General features: G+C 36.2%; 1 protein-coding gene across 2 annotated transcripts in view; it reads right to left on the reverse strand.

Annotated features, from left to right (window-relative positions):
- SEPTIN7 (septin 7) overlaps positions 1–16,291 on the reverse strand; it is a 62,249-nt gene extending 45,958 nt beyond the window's left edge. For both annotated transcript variants that reach the window (XM_065829951.2, XM_065829950.2), the window contains exon 1: positions 16,189–16,291. In XM_065829951.2, coding sequence (XP_065686023.1) covers positions 16,189–16,198 — 10 coding nt within the window. In that variant the 5' untranslated portion in view covers positions 16,199–16,291. The remainder of the gene's footprint in view (positions 1–16,188) is intronic.
- Positions 16,292–16,922: the final 631 nt, after the last annotated feature.

Raw genomic sequence — 16,922 nt, forward strand, 5'->3', positions numbered from 1 at the left:
AAAGGAAAACCAGTATCCTCTGTCATTCTGGATGCAGCTGATTTATTATGATGTATAGTTTGAGCTGGAGACTTGAGATTAAAGTTTTATTCCAAACAGCCTTCTTTGAAGCCAGTAAACTGACACAGCTTCTCAACAAGCTATAAGGCAAAAAGCCAGAGAACCCTTCAGAATGGCAGCAGTCAACAGATCCATAACATGATTCAGACTATGAAAAAATGGACCACTGCATCTGTGCAAGAACTAATTCTGCACTTAACCTTTGTTAGACATGAATCATGTAAGTCAGAAGTTACCCAGAGGATTACCAAATGTACTCAGTGATATTTTGACAACAGAAAGGGCAGGACCAAAATACATTTAAGCCTTCAAGAGGAAACACCCAATGAGCTCACATAAAACAAAAATGGCAAAAAAGCTTCTGATGAAAGAGATATGAAGAAGAATATATGCTTACAAAAATGGCTTATGATACAATATGACCAATTCCAAAAGCTTAAGTGGAACATCACCAATCACATTCATTCTGAACGGTGTGTATGCACAATATCCCAGGCATGGTACCCACCAGACTCGGCCCAACAAGCCTACCCTAACAGACCTGCTTTGCAGCAAACTTCATTTAAGGGGCAATCTATTTATCGCAAGCTTTTTGGGAAACACTATATATCACCTCTGCCTTATTGAACTGCATGATTCTGATGTGTCCTCTTATCCTCATTTGCAAGGGCTTCAGTCACTTCAAAGAAAGATCACAAGAAGGTCTGATATCCAGCAGGTTTGAGATCAGAGAAAACCTTGTGGGTAGCGAGGTATCATCTGACCACCTCTAGTATCACATTGCAAGAGGCTGAACAGAAATTCACCTTTGTTAGCAGACCTGACCAAGGAAACTTCTCTATGAACCACACTTCTCTGCTATCCCTGCCTACCTTATCACTGGGAAGCCACACAGTTTCTGCTTCTTCAGCATCACCCAGTGATAATTCTGAATTGTGGGATTCATATCGAGAATGCAGCACACAGCAGGAATATCTGTCTCAGTCACATTTTTCCACCTTTTTGTCCATGGTAATTCAATAACCAATTATTTTTGTAAATCAAAATTTGCATCTCAAGACTACAAGCAACATAAGAAGCTTCTTTTGTTTTCTGTTTTCACCTTCCTTTTCAGTACTTTCCCACCTTCACACCCAGCATATCACTTTCTTCAGTAATAGCTTCAAGAACCAGAGCTTTTGCTTGCTTCTAGAAGCAGACAGCTCTGAAACTATACATATGTTTTGACATTTGCAGTCACTCTGTTATAACATGTGGAAAGAGCTTAAGATGTTTCTGAACAATAAGTAACAAAAAGCCTTCTGGAAACGGTCCAAAGTACATCAACAAAAAGGCTGCAGCCAGAAACATCAGAAACAAGATCTCTACAATTTACTGGACCTGAATTGATGCTAAATATACTCAACAGTTCTGCTATGACACAGCAGCTTGAGCAAAACAAGTAAAAAGGCATCTAAGATATGGCCCTTGATCTTCCATTCTCAGAAATACTAATATAATCAAGCCACAATTAAAAGTCACATGTGATCATCTACAGAAACAAAATTAGTCTCTTTAGTTATCTTAGCCTTCTTAGCTGAAAAATAAAAGTTCATTCAGTTGCTCATTTCTCCTGTTTGTGGTGTGTTTGTTTGTTTTAAAATTGGCACCTCATCTAAAAGCTTCTCACTGTATCAAGAAAACCCAGCTGAGTTTTTTTAATCCTTTTGCTCTATTATGTAACAAAATCTATCATAAAACTTCAGGTAAAGAGGTTTCATATAAAAAGCCAAAAATGGGGAGGGGAGAGAAGAAATCGTACACAGCAAACTGAGACTGCAGTCTATTACAAGTAAGAGAAGCTGCGTATTTATGACTCTTCATAATAAATGGGTAACATTTACTGAGATGTTCATGTCACTCAAGACAATACTGTCAGTACTAGTATATGCACCAGAAATATGTTACCTGAAAAAAGAGGTGTTTTTAAAAGATAGATACTTCACACAGAAAATGCTCAGGAGAGGAAATACACAGCAATTACTACCAACCTAAATTTGGAATATACACCCACCTCTCTAAAAAATACCACTACCCACAATACTCCTAACTGTGTCAATCTTCTATCTTTTTCTATAGAGTTAAAAGTGCTGGGGGCTCTCAAATCCTTATCCAATAAGACTGAAGCCTCAATCTTCATCTACAGCACATTGACAGTGGGTGTAGTTACAACAGTGTGTCTACCTGACAATAACAGCCAGTTTTTAAGACGCTTTTTCTAGAAGTACTGATTCTTCTAGTACACCTGCAAATGTCGCGTTCTCAGTAGCTGGACAATTAGCAAGCAGCTTTCTTCTCCTTATTAAGAGCCTATGAAAAACAACAAAAGGCCAAAACAAAAACAAAACAAAACAAATCCCAACACTTCAATGATTGGACAGGGAAGGTGGTTTTGGAGAATTAAAAGTATTACCGCCACAGATATGAATGAAAATGCAAATTAAGCCTTTAACAAGTTACCTGTGGAGAGAGAATGACTTCTCAAGGGGGAACATTCCATAAAGCACAAATATGAACAGTGCATGGAACGAGTTACAAAATGCCTCCCCAAAACCACAAAATGCAGTCAGTCAAGATTCATCTTTACTGAGGCTTGGGCCCTAAACTTAGTGCTTATTTTTGCACTCCACAAGTCAAGGTTTGTCTAACCTTAGAAAGATATATCTAAATTAGAAAACTTAGAAGCATGTAAACACAAACAAAACATCTTTAGTGAAGCGTGGCTGTTGAGCTTTTTATTTAAATTTATTTATTATTATTTCATTGTAATAAACGATTTAAATATTAATCACATTTAACATTCATGAAATTGATTTTACTTTTTTTTAAGCTGACAGCAGCTGCCAGTTAAGAGGACTGGCAAATAAACAATGTTGACAAACACAACCTTAACTGAATAAGCAGAAAAAATTTCTCTGCATCTGCCATCAGCTTATCTTGCTAATAAGAGAGAAGCCTTTCTTGTCCTGCTTTCCAATGGCACAAAAAATGATGCAATAACACATCAGTTTTTAAATGTTAAGTGAATAAGATAATCAACTACAGGTTTATTCATTAATTGTAAGATCTTTAACAGTTTCTGAAAAAAGACATACCAAAGGTCTTCACATTCTACATATTCAAATTAGTGTCATTCAAATAAGTACTGTCATTATATGCAATTTAATCAAATGCTAGTTTCTATCTGAGGCAACCCTATGTAATCTTTGGTTAAAAACCTACTTTTAAACGAAATATTCACAGTATCTGGTTAATGAGAAACTGGAAATGGCCTAACTTCAGCTGATTAGCAAATGCAAAGCATGTCAAGAGAGAAATTTAGCCACAGAAAAATTCTAAGGGTTATTAGATTCACAAAGATTTCAGAATCCTTTAAAAGTATCAGTGTCTTCCATCTTCCTGAAATCTACTTCTGGTTGAAACGGTATAAAAGCATTTTTGTAGTTCAGTCTTTTTTGAGGCAAAATGAAACCATCTAAATGGTAAAATGAGAAAACTGAATGGTAAAGACTCCTATGCAGCATCTCATCCATCCGATGAATCTCTATATTATAATGTTGTCTGTCTCTGAAAACACTTAGACTTTCAAGTTAACATGACAAACCGATTTGACAGAAATATTTGTCAAGTAATTTTAATAACCACACTGGAGAGTCTATGTGTCATCAGAAGTTCAGGAATGCAACAGATGCCAGACCACTGTATACATTAATCGATCCAGTAAGACATGCGCACATGCTGGATCAAATATGCTCTACCATATCTATAGTATGAAAGAATGACTCTGCAGTGAACATCAACATGATGATCCTGCTGGATTCGACCCTTGGCTTTCCAAACAGTGGTGTACAGCAATAAAATAACCTATAGAACAATGAACTGACGTGGTACACATCTCCAGATTTTGCTTTTTCCTTGCCTTTCTCCACTTAAAACCTATGTTGCTTCCCCAGACACTATGTAGCTATAAGTAACATACAAAAGACCTTTCAGAAAACTCCAGTATCAAGTGTGACCCCAAGTATAAGGAAAAAAAATCTGGCCTGAAGCACAACTGTTCTTTCAGCATGAACATAAAGTCAGACAATTGCTCACTAACATTTTAAAATAATTCAATAACCCTTTTCAATGAAAGGCTATGTACAGAGTTTAAAACCTTTTGTCTAAATATTCCATACCAGCACCTCATAAATTGTCTTCAACTGTGACTTCAGAATGGGACCTAGAGTATTTTTTCTAACCCAAGATCCTCCTGCTGACAGAGGACAAAAGCACGTCCTCATGAAAAAGCACACGAAAGCATCTCAAACAGGGGCTGGATCACACAACTTTGAGAGATCCCATCCAGCCTGAACTATTACATGATTCTGTAAAAAGCCATGCAAGTAAGCAGTGATATTTCCTTGAAATACAAGCTTTCAGAGATTAATGGTATCTTTACAGATACCAGCTTTCTCCAAATTATTACCGTGTCATGATTTTGGATACTGTCATATATGCTGATTCTCTTTCTGATTTCCTGTATTTTCTGCTTATCCTGCTGTCTCTATCCTTGCCCAAAAAGCCAATTACTTCTAAGAAATTAAGTTTCCCACACAAACAAAACAAACAACAAAACAACAAATACAGATGGAAGACTTGAGAAGATTGCCAAAACTGAGAGACAAGATATATATATAGATATACAGATAGATACATAGAGAGAGATACATACACACACTGCTTAAAAGTCTGTCTGTTGATTACTTTAAATAGTTAATATTTTGAACTTAAAGGTCTCAACTCCTTTCTATTTAGACAGGTGTATAAAAACATTTTTGCAGTTAGTTATAGAACCAATGCTTTTGTTGTCACTTAAAGCAGAAGCTGCTTTTTTAGTAGAATCTCCAACAGTCCAAGTACCTGCAAAGTTCATAAAATACTTTCTCTGAGACAGTTTTGTTTTATTCAGTTATCTGGGTACTTTCCATTTGACACAAATTGATCCAAGCAGATAAATTCACCGTTTAATAAAAATTTGGACACTGCCCTCTGTTCAAACCACAGTCTAACAGTGCATAAAAATCATATTCTTTTACTTATTGAATAGACTGAAATGGCTGTGATAATTCAAGCCAAATTGTTCCAATTCAAGGAAAACCTGAAGCTAAAATCTGGCCCAATCATCCAAGACTCAACTAATTTCTTTGCATTCAGTCACTAAGAATGACTGATCATACTGACCTCACTATTGAACAGGTCAACAGCAACAGGAAAAAGGACCAATATGTACAAATCAGGAACTGTATTATAGAAACACAGTACTTCCTCAGAAGAAAAGTATATGGACTTAGTTTTCCAGCCAAGAGACCGTGTTAGTCTATTAAGTGAATTCATAATAACGTGCATTATTGGATTAAGCTCTACCTGCATTGTATCAGATACAGGTATTGATTTTGAAAATCACTGATAGAAGATATTTCCCTGCAGTGGTAACTGGTTCAGTTTTTTAACCCCAGTTACTCAGGAAAGACTAGGACATGAAATATACCCTTGAAATAACCATTCAAACAAAAATTTTACATACTATAAACACCCCAGACCATAAAATAAAAATGGAAAAATTCCAGCACAATTTTACAGACCAAGTGAACATCGAATGCTATTTTTATTGATACAGAAATCTACATACAGAAGGTGATTTGGTGTAGCTGTCAAGATGAGGCTCCCTGAGGAGCCAGGGTTTGACTCCTGTTAATCAGTGGGCCACAAATGGCAGCGCTGTGGAACATACCTGAGGTGTGGGACAAGAGGCTTCACTCATCCTGCTCAGGCCAACCCCTGCCTGTCCCCTCAAAGAGGTTTCAGAGTACATGGAAACAAGGTGGTCAGGATTTTGTTCAACACTCTTTCTACATCAGAAGACTCATACTGCAAGGTTACCTTTGGCATTTGCAGAGCAAGGGGTGCCATTTACTAAACATCCACAAAGAGATGATATAACTCCTTTTCATTACTTCAGTTCTGCTGCTGGGAGCACAGTAGAACTGTTAGCCACAAACCTGTGCAATCATCTCAAAGGTGTCAACATTCTCTGAGTTCTTTGCCTGAAGTCTAGAGATACAAGATTAGAATTCTGGTGGCCAAAATGTTCTAAGTTCAAGAAGGGAAATCCCCCTAAAAATAATTACAATTAAACTTGTACACTATGTTGCTAGCCTCTCCACAAGTCATTAAGGAAAACGCCATCACACATTATCCAAGAAAACTGATGTTCAGAGTCAAGCTTGTCGTCAGGTCCTTTAAAGAGCCCCTGTTATTTACTTGTGCCATGAAGACAATGGTATTTTCACTTCAGGGTCCTACATTAATTGCTCAAAGGTCTCTTCGACAAGACTGCGCCACTTGCTATCTAAAGCGTTTCCCAGGGGTGAAGAAAAAGAAAACAAACCAAATCCTCCTCATGGATGGTAGATGTAAATAGCTATTAAGGAAAACAGTGAAGCAAAAATAACCGGAAACTGACAATAAACTTTCTCATACCTTAAAGCAAGGAGGAACAGATGGTAAAAGAGACTTGCTTACTTTCAATACAAACAAAAAAGTTGACTCTCAGAAAATCTACCGCTCCCTTTTAACTCTGCAGCGTGGGACAGAAACTTTAACAATACCTCCTCATGAGAAAAACCTAGTAGATGTGAAAGCAAATTAATAGATCACAGTTTAATACAAATACGAAGTAAATGTTTTACGGATTTACATCATAGGGTTTGAGGAGGCAGGTATAAATGAAAGCTCAACTAGCTCTTTACCAGAATGTTGTATCACAGGTGAACCATTCAGATCTTTCATGAGACAGCTTCAGAATATTCCTGAGATTACCTCATTTGTAACAAAAATCAGAAAGAAAAATCCAACTACATTTGGTGCAACAGTTCAAAATCCTTTAATTTAGCAAACTGTTGGGTCTGAGTGGCAACAACCAGGGCCCTGATAATGAGCATTTCCATCACAGGAGATCAACATAACCTTTTGCTAGATCACAGGCAAGCAATGTTTAAGATCACAAAATACAGGTTTTAAATGAGAATAGATCAAGGGTAGCAAGTTCTATAACACTGGAACAAACTGAAGATCAACACCAGTTGCTTCTAGAACACTCAGTTCCTACCATGCTTTTGAATACAAAGCAAAATATTTCTGTCTTGAAAGACAGAAGAGGTGAGCAATGTGGATCAAGGCAGTAATAACAATCGATGTGTGTGTGCAATGAACTCCCTTTGTTGCTCCATGCAATTTGAGCTTACCAAGTGCCACCAACTGCTTAGCTGACAATTATATTTTTCAACAGTGGTTTGTTTCACAGTTCTTCATTTTAACACAATGTTCATTGGACTGTACTTCCAAGTGCTCCACAGACATCCCACAACTGCTTTCTGACCACTGAATTACTATTTTTTAATTGACATAGCAATAGAAAATGGACCCAAGATTAGCCCATAAATTCAAAACGTAACATATCATGACTTCAGAATGCAAAATTGCTACTTTAAAAAGCATTGCTGTCTGCACTTAGAGATGTTATCTGGAATGCTTCAGATTCTGATCTATTGAAATCAGCAAGCTGTCACCTTACATAAAGCAGCACCACTACACACTCAACCCAGGCAGCAAAACACCAGTCAGATGCTGTTAGAACTGATGCTTGTTGCCCCTATCCATCCCTCGTTTATATGCATTCTTCCATTGTATCACTTCTCATTCTGTAGAAGGCCAAGAGTTTTAACTCCCTTAAATCACAGACCATTTTTGCCCTTCTGCAAGGGCATCTGCCCCATGATAAAGCACTTGTTTAACCTTGATAGCAGAAGATTCATGAACAGAAGTATCAGAATGATGCACTTTGCATTAGCTTTGAAACACTTACAGTTTCACTTATGTCAGTAGAATTTCTGGCTCAAAGCCTCATCGATGACAGAAGTCAAAACTTCAGCAACACAAAGCCAGAACTGCTTGTGAAATTAGGAAATTGGGACCCTCCAAAAAACTTCAAGCTGGATAGAGGGAAGGAACTACATTGACTGGCATTATCACACACTTAATACAGCTTATATCAACACTTGACAGAAACTTCGCACCATTCCAAGACAGAGTGTTAAAGTTCTTACATTTGTGCTCTTGGTATGTGTAACAAAAATACCTACAGTGAAAAACTGGGATGGAAATAAAGGCTGAGAAGAACTCAAATACAAATCTAATCTGTGAAATAGCCAGCTTCAGCAGCCTTTCTCACCTCCAACCACTGATAAATCTAAATATTCCACCTTAAGTGGAATTATATGATGGTAAATGACTGGAAAAAAAAACAGACTACAACTACAAAAGAAGTAAACTCCACAAGGCTTAAATAAAAGGCAGTGAAGATGACACCTACACAACGCAGAGCACAGTATCTCATTAGATGTTTTTCATTAAATTCCCTGAATTCATCTATTAGAGACTCAGTTTTAAATACAGATAGAAGTAAAATAAATAATACCATTTGTTATGAGACTGACAAGGAAATTATATGTGAAATAGGAAAAAATGTTTCCAATAGAATCATTGCTTATTTAAAGAAATAAAAGCCTACTAGGTTACAGGCACACTTTTGCCAAAATACGGGTTCACACCCACACACTTAGGTAGAAGTCTCTTCCCTCAAAAACCTTTGCCAGAGAACAAAGAATTTTAAAAGATAAATTAGGGTCTGACCTAAATGCTACCACACAAAAATCAGTTCAGAACAACCACCAAAGCTTTACAAAGCCTTTCCTTATTTTTTTTCAAAGCAATATATTAAAATAATAATACTTGGTACTTATGATTAGTTGTCAGAAATCAAGGTTCATATGATAGCAAACATCCGGTAAGATACACCATACTGAAGTCAGCTTTCATATAATCTACTCAAGAAGCTTTGCATCCATATGGTTAATAAAGAAAATAAAAACCCCAAAGTTCTTTAAAATTTGTCCAGTAAGCTCTATAATTTCAATTAACGTTGTAGTTGCAAACAATGACAAATTAAGAATTGAAAAGCAGTAATTTTAAATACCAGCTTCAGTTCTGGCCATTAGAGTCTTCAAGCATCCTTCAGTACAAGTCTAAGCTATTGCACAGCGAGGAATATATTTTAAATGAGCTTAACAAAAATTAATATAATTTTTTTTTCATATTGAATGATTAAAAACTATTATACCAGGAGCAACTTGTGAGAGTATTTGGAGAGCTGTGGTTTCTAAATAAGCTCAAACAGGCAGCTTAACTGACTTTCCCCAACATTAAGTTTCAACAAAAGATTCTCTTCCTTCATCAGTTTTGAGACTTTGTGCAGGTTTCTTTCCCCAACACTAGAAAAAAGCACAGGAAAATACCATAAAATGGGCAAGACGAGCAAGCCTGTTGCAAACTGTATTTCACTACATCACAAAAGAGAAAAAAGTAACAAAACAAAACCCGCCACACAATACCAATACAACCAAAGACACATGAGAAAAGATTTTCTAATTGAAGCCAAGTAGTCACATCAATCTACACTTCAAGCTCTCACCTGAAAGTAACTTGGTGAAAAATCACACATGGCAGGCCAGTAAACTGACTGTTAGATTACTGACCTTCCACATCTTGAAGAGATATTAACTTCTTTTCCACAGAAAGATCTTCAAAGTTCATCTAATCTGACTTCCCAATAAACCTTTATCAAGTTTCTTCCACAAAAAGGAGTGATGTGCTATTGCTGAGGCATTATTCCATCAATAGAGGTTACTCCAGAGGAATGTGTCATCTCCAGGAATACCCTGGCTCCAATCCGAGTTTCACCGGTTTTCTACTTCTTTCACTTTTATCTCCGCCAATTCTGCTGAAATCAACATATTTTGCTTCGACAGCCCCATCAGGTACATGTAAGTATTAAGCTATCGGTTTTGGTACTCAGACATCATCACTGAAACAGATATCCACAGAACCAGTACATGAAAGGCAGTATCTTTTTTTTTAAGGTTACAAAATTCTTCAAAGAACTTTTCTTATTCCTGTATTTCACTGAAACCTCATAATCTTGTCAACAGAACACCTGCAACTTGAAATACTGGGGGGAAAAAAGGGGGTCATGGTTTTTGTTTGGTTTGTGGTTGGTTTTTCGTTGGTTGGGTTTTGTGTGTGTGTGTTTGGTTTGCTTTGTATTTTTGTTTTATAGGTGTGTGTGGAGGGAGGGCTTGTTTGTTTTCTTGGGTTTTTGTGGGTTTGTTTGTTTGTTTGTTTTGTTTGTTTGTTTGGTTTATTGTTTTTTTGTTTGTTTGGGTATGTTTTGGTTTGGGAGGTTTTTTGTTCGTTTTTGTCTGCATGTGCATTTGGGTAGTTTTTGGGCTGTGTGTGTGTTTTGTTGTTTGTCTGGGTTTTCTAATTTTGTTTATTTTGGTTTGTTGTTTTTTTTTTTGTTTTTTTTTTTTTTAATCTAGTTTCCTAAAGGAGCCATATCTCCTACACAACAGTTGAACTCAGACTACTACTTTTCCTTACAGAAAGAATAGCCTGGGAGCTGAGACACGTGTAAAATAATGGCAAACTTAGGCAACAAATACTCAGCAAGGACACTTCACTGCTTCTAAGAAGCCAAATATGAAGGTCACGAAGGCCAAACACACTCAGATACTGTGGTAGTGGAGACGCTACAGAAACGTTAAGAGAATTTCAAATCACAGGTGGTCAACAAGAACCTGAAACATCCCAAAAGGCTTTCTACTAAACCATACTGCCCATCCACAGGATATTTTTCTCATAATTATTCTTCCTCTCCTGCCATATGTTTAATTACTTTGTTCCTGGCTTTAAAATCAAGGGTAGGATATCAGACAGGCAAAGCACAAGTAGCTGTGAGCATCTGAGGCCCTTAGCGTCACTGTTTGGCTTGATAAATAAACTGCCCCAGAAAGTGAACACATGAAAGGTGTAATTCTAATCAAAACATGCTCCACCACCGGAAAATACCAGTATTAAACCAGTCCAAGTTTTCGTCAGTGAACAATAAAAGCTTTTTAAAGTCTGATTGCGCTTTTCCTTTAACATAACTTCAAGTCTTAGAAACTACAGCCCTTTCCATTCCATGCCAAAAAGCCATGTTTAAACCAAAACATTTGAGTGTGCATATAATTACAAATGAAATGCTATGACAAAACTGCATGACATTTTCCTTAAAGTTGTAATCTACAGGTGATCTACAACACTAAAGTGACAATTAGAAAACAAAACAGACAATTTACTACAGGAGAGGTTTCAAAACAGCTTTCAGAGTGAAAGCTATTGAACATTTGTTTGAGAAATAGGAACTGTGTAGAAAGGTCCTCTGGAAAGTCACTTGACTGTAAGTGTTCTGCACTTCACAAATCAGATGATTTAAAAAAAATAATAATTAAGAGTCCAACCTCTAATAAGTCTATGACACCTGAACACCTTAAAGTATATAGCTCTAGGAAAAGCCAGCCCAAATACTTGTTCTTAAGTACATAAAGCCTATAGGAAAAAAGAATTTTTTAAAACCATGACTTTGCATCTACTTGAGTGTTGGTTCAAATCATAATCATAATTACCAGCGTAATTTTAATGTAAGAACAACAAAAGAGGGATTTCCTGATTCAATGTTTAGAAAAAAAGACACACTGAACAGCAACTCTGTCTGTTCCACACCTCATTACATTAAAACAAAAACACACACCCACTACTTAAGCAAGCATAATTATTTTAATAAACAGACATAACTACTTCACAATTAAGATTTTCTTTAACTGTGAGCTATTAACTATGGTAGTATTACTTCTGGAAGTTTTCTTAAGCATCTTACTTGAGCATGTACTTTCTTAAAAAAAAAAAAAAACAAACAACAAATTATACAGCAAACAAACAGACACTACGCTTTGGATTTCAAATAGACTAAATATTTAAGTCGGGATTTTAAGTGCTTCAACAATTATCTTATTCCTGAAGAGATTACGCAAGATAATGAAGGAAGCATCTTACTGAGGCAAACTTGACATCATTCCACTGGTGAGCTTTAATATTTCAGATGTAGAATTACTTGCTTTAAACCACTATTTCAATGTCATCTTTTGAAAGCATCAAGGATGAAGCTCAGTTTAATGTATACTTCTGCTTACTTTGTGTTATCTTCAGAGGAGGCACATGTCAGTTTTTATTCTACAAAACCAAGTCATTTCAGAAGTAGTGTGATTTAAACTACTGATTAGTCTTTTAGAATGGGACTAATATGAAATGCATTGTCTCATGAAGATTCTAAAGACAAATCCATGTCCAGTCACAACTGATCAGTAAGAAAAACAAAGGGCTATCTCAGTTTTCAGTTTCTTAAGAAAAATTCAGAAACACTACCAAAGGAAACAATACAACCTAGAGAAAACATTAAATTCAGTTAATGACATAGACGTGTTGATATGTTTATTATGGCTAAATATTACAGAGTAACCACAGTTCCTATTAACTGTTCAATGATTCTTAAAACATTAAATATAAAAAGGATACTTCAACATCAACTTTTTATATTTACATATGTGCAGTCCATAAACACTTCACCCTTCAGTTACATTTAATGTAAACACCAGAACACCTCAAAATCTGTAACTGTATTTACAGGAAAGACTTTACAAGCATTATAAGCGTCTCATAAAGTAATCTTACTGAGTCCTGACTCAAAAGGATGTTACAGGACATGTGGCTGAAATGGAGCCACTTCCAAAGTAATGCCCCCAACCAACTTAGACCAGGTCGGCTAAGGAGCACCCATGTCCTAAACCTGCTCCAGAAACCATGCTCCAAGGTTATTCAACAACTACTCAGCCTCATGCACACACAAATTTAAAAGCCCTCTCTCCAGCTTCGCTGACACAACAGAAGTGCGGGACACAAGGTGGTTTCACCACATGCTACTATGGGCAAGCTCATGATCTCCAGGGCAATGACAGTAACTCAGCAGCCTGGGGAACATCAATCTGAGGGAGTACATTCATGCTTTATGCACAGAAAAGATTCTGTAAAACTGATCTCTCTGCAAGAGTTCTTACTGGAAACTGTATCAGATCTGCTGGATGTTGTACTTACTATTTTCTCAGCAGCAAATACATTGTTAAACTGAGAACTGAACTGTTTCTACAACAGTCAGAACAGCTGTACAAACATATTGGCATGTCCCTCCAAAACACTGGTCCTGTAACTTTTGAATACTACACATTTCAAGACAAAGAAGCCAGACATCACACTATGCACATCTATTAAGTTTAAGTGAAGATTCCAGACTAAATGGACAACTGGAAAATAGTTGCTATACAAAAGCAGTAGCTGCAATATCAAGCCTTACAAACTTCTGAAAACAGCTGCACACAGAGACTGCAGATTCCTAAACATAATTTGCTTCCTTCCTTATATCTGTTTAGCAACCACAAATATTGGCTTTCACATTTTTCATTTCGGAACAAACAGGTAGCATGCTAACACTGAAGAACCTATGAGTAAAGCAGCGCCAGCAGAATAGTCATTGTGCGATCTACAGCAAAAGGCAGCCACGTGTGCATGGTTCTTGGTAGTAGAAAGAGCAAGCCAATATTTTAAATTATCTCCAAGAGACGATATATAAAGTATTCTTATTCAGCCAGCACTGATCATATACAGATTAGCACTACATTCTAAAACTTTAAAGTTCTAGTAAATAGATTATCGGTAATTCCCTTTACTATTACAGAATGGCATCATAAGGCCAGCTAAAGACTCCAAACCAAGTCATAGTATGTTCAAAGGATGTACACAGCAATAGATAGTTACAATTCTAAGAATCTAATTGCACATTATGACACAATGTTTACCAGCAAAAGTAATCAATAATACACAAGCTATTTCAACTTTGTATTTGAAAGAGATGTATTTTTGAGGACATCGTATTACCAGACAGATCACTTTGAAGTCCCAGAACAAAAAAATTTCTCCCCCCTGCCCCTCCCCAGATGTTTAGAGTACTAAGAGATCAGCTTTCAGTTTGTTTAAACACTTTCGAACATCTGATTTCTATACTCAGGGGCTGGAAGGAGAGAACTAGATGCATTTTTAATTTAAAAAACTACTGCCAGTTCCACCAGTAAACTTTCAGACAATGGCACAAATTCATATGCAAATAAATGAAGTCTTCGGAGTAAGTACAAAAAAAATTAAAACTAGTAACAAGTTTTTCTGATCAACATTTCACTTTCAATCTAGTTTTGGACCAACTTTTATTCTCAGTGGCCCCAATTTTCTACAGTTCCCCTAAAAGTAACTGCATTAGGCCATACTACAGGCAAATATAAGAGCACTAAGGTAATTTTACATATTTTCTCCAGTTCAAATACATCACTACATCTACTCGTTGAGCTTTAAGTGACTTGCTTTCTGTGAGAATGAAACTTGGAAGTACAAATTATACCCCATCCTGGAATACTTTATGAAGACAGTTCCTTTTTCCTGTAGACAGCAGAAAACTAAATTTTCTGGAAGACTAAGCAGTTTTGTACCAAATAATGTATTATGTACTTGGATGCTAGATAACAAAGGAACACATAATCGAGTTCCAAAGGAAAAAAGCAACTCTCCTACTTCAAAATTCTAACTCAATTTGTAATTAAAAGAAAATTATAAGTGACCTACAAGGAGTTTTCACCAATTTGACCTTGATTTCTAACTGTCAATAGTACTATAACATGCTACATGCACATAATGACTGTACAAGTTATCCATTGTATTGATTACAAAACATCAAAGCATTATCAAGCTATCCAAATTACAAAAGATAAAGGTAGACATCAACAAAGAGATGACTGGCTATTATAAAACACTTTCATCATCACTATTATTATAGCTATTAGCATGTTAAAACTGAGTCACATATCCAGTATATATGTATCAGTCACACACAAATGTACCCAACCTTAACAATGGTCTACTATCATACAAGTGTTTAAAACAGGAAGAAAAAAGGAAGGACAGATGACAATCTGGGTCATCACTGAAGCCTAATGAACTGTTCTGCATGGCATTGTTCATCTATACTAACTATAGTTTCCCATTCTCTGTAGCCCATAGGGAACACACTGTTTACATTTGGTTTTCTTTGCAACCATACAAACTAGAAAGGTTTGTTTAAATTAAAGCTTTGATTTTGCAACAAAGTTTTGTGGCCACAGGACTGCAAAATATACAGGATTCTGTTGCACAAGGAAAAGATTCCAACTTTACTTTTGGACCCCAGTTTGCTATGTTGTACTCACAATCGTAAAAGCATTTCTATTTTTTTATTCAAATGAAAATCCAAGTTCAAATCACTTCTATTACGTCATACTTGCAAGTCACATTCTAGACTAGATCCATAACAAACTTTTTTCTTAGCCTGTATGAACTATACAGTTCTCATTCCTTATTCGTCTCCTCCTCATCTACTTGGACATTGGACAAAACGTTGGTGGGCTTTTTTGGTTTGGTTTCTGGCTTCTTTGTTGTTTTGGGTTGTTTGGTTTTGTTTGTTTTTTTGGTTGGTTGGTTTGGTTGGTTTGTTTGGGGGGGGTGAGATTTGTTTGGTTAGTTGTTTTTTGTTTTGTTGGTTTTGTTGATTTTGTTTGTTTGTTTGTTCAGTTGGTTGGGGTTGGTTTGTTTTCTGTTTTTATGGGTGGTTTTTGTGGGTCTTTTTTTAGTTTTGTTTGTTTTAAACACCAGAAATTTAACAGTGTAGAACACGGGTGTCAAACTCATTTTTACTAAGGGCCACATCAGCCTGGAAGTTGCCTTTAAAGAGCAAATTGTAATTTTAGGACTGTATAACTGTAACTACTCCAACATTTATACAGTCCTAAAATTACATTCGGTACTTTGAAGGCAACCGCCAGGCTGACGTGGCCCGCGGTGAAAAAGAGTTTGGCACTCCTGGTGTTGAGTAAGAAGATCCACATTTTGTCACAAGATCATGAAAAACATATTTACATCACCATCATAGATTTTAAGAACTGTGTCAATACACTTTCACTGATAAACACTCAAACTTACCTACTACCATGAGAGTGAATTCAAATCCTCTCTTCACAGACTTCCGGTAAACTTGATTTGGAAGATTTGCAAACCCCACATATCCTTCAAGGTTCTTCTGTTGCTAAAGGAAGAGATATTAGAGGGAAAAAAAAAGTTAAAATAAAGGTATGTAACTACTTAACTTTGTTTGTATGCTTTATTAGTTATTAAAATGCTCACTTCATTTTCACATTTACAGAAAGGTGCTATCTACCCAACCTCAACAACCTAAGCTGTCTACATCAAAGAGTGCAATGAATTGCAACAATAAGTAGGAAAAATTGATTTTTTTATTTTTTTAAATGGGATAGCCAAAGGATTGGTACAGAAAGTTAGCTACGCTGACATTATTTTGAGCAAATACAATTACCACATTATTTATGACAGTGCAAGAACAAGAGTGTACAAGAACAAACAGATTAAAATATAGTCAAGTTTGTTCCAATGCCCATTTGAAACACAGGCAAGTAGCAACTGCGTACCTTTCCTATTATTCCTAAGAGTCACAGTGGTACCGACTCAATATTAGGGGAACTAAGTTGACACCCTCTCCTTCAAAGTAATACAACTGAAGGATTTTTTTTTCCAATTCTTTCATGGTAAATCTAGATCTACACTAAGGCAGCATGCATTGCAACAAACCCTTCAGAAAGGGAAAACTTCAGTCACTTGGTACTTTGAAAAATTTATTAAAAATATTGCCTACTACGAAA

This window comes from Patagioenas fasciata, chromosome 2 (genome assembly GCF_037038585.1).
Source record: "Patagioenas fasciata isolate bPatFas1 chromosome 2, bPatFas1.hap1, whole genome shotgun sequence".
NCBI lineage: Eukaryota > Metazoa > Chordata > Aves > Columbiformes > Columbidae > Patagioenas > Patagioenas fasciata.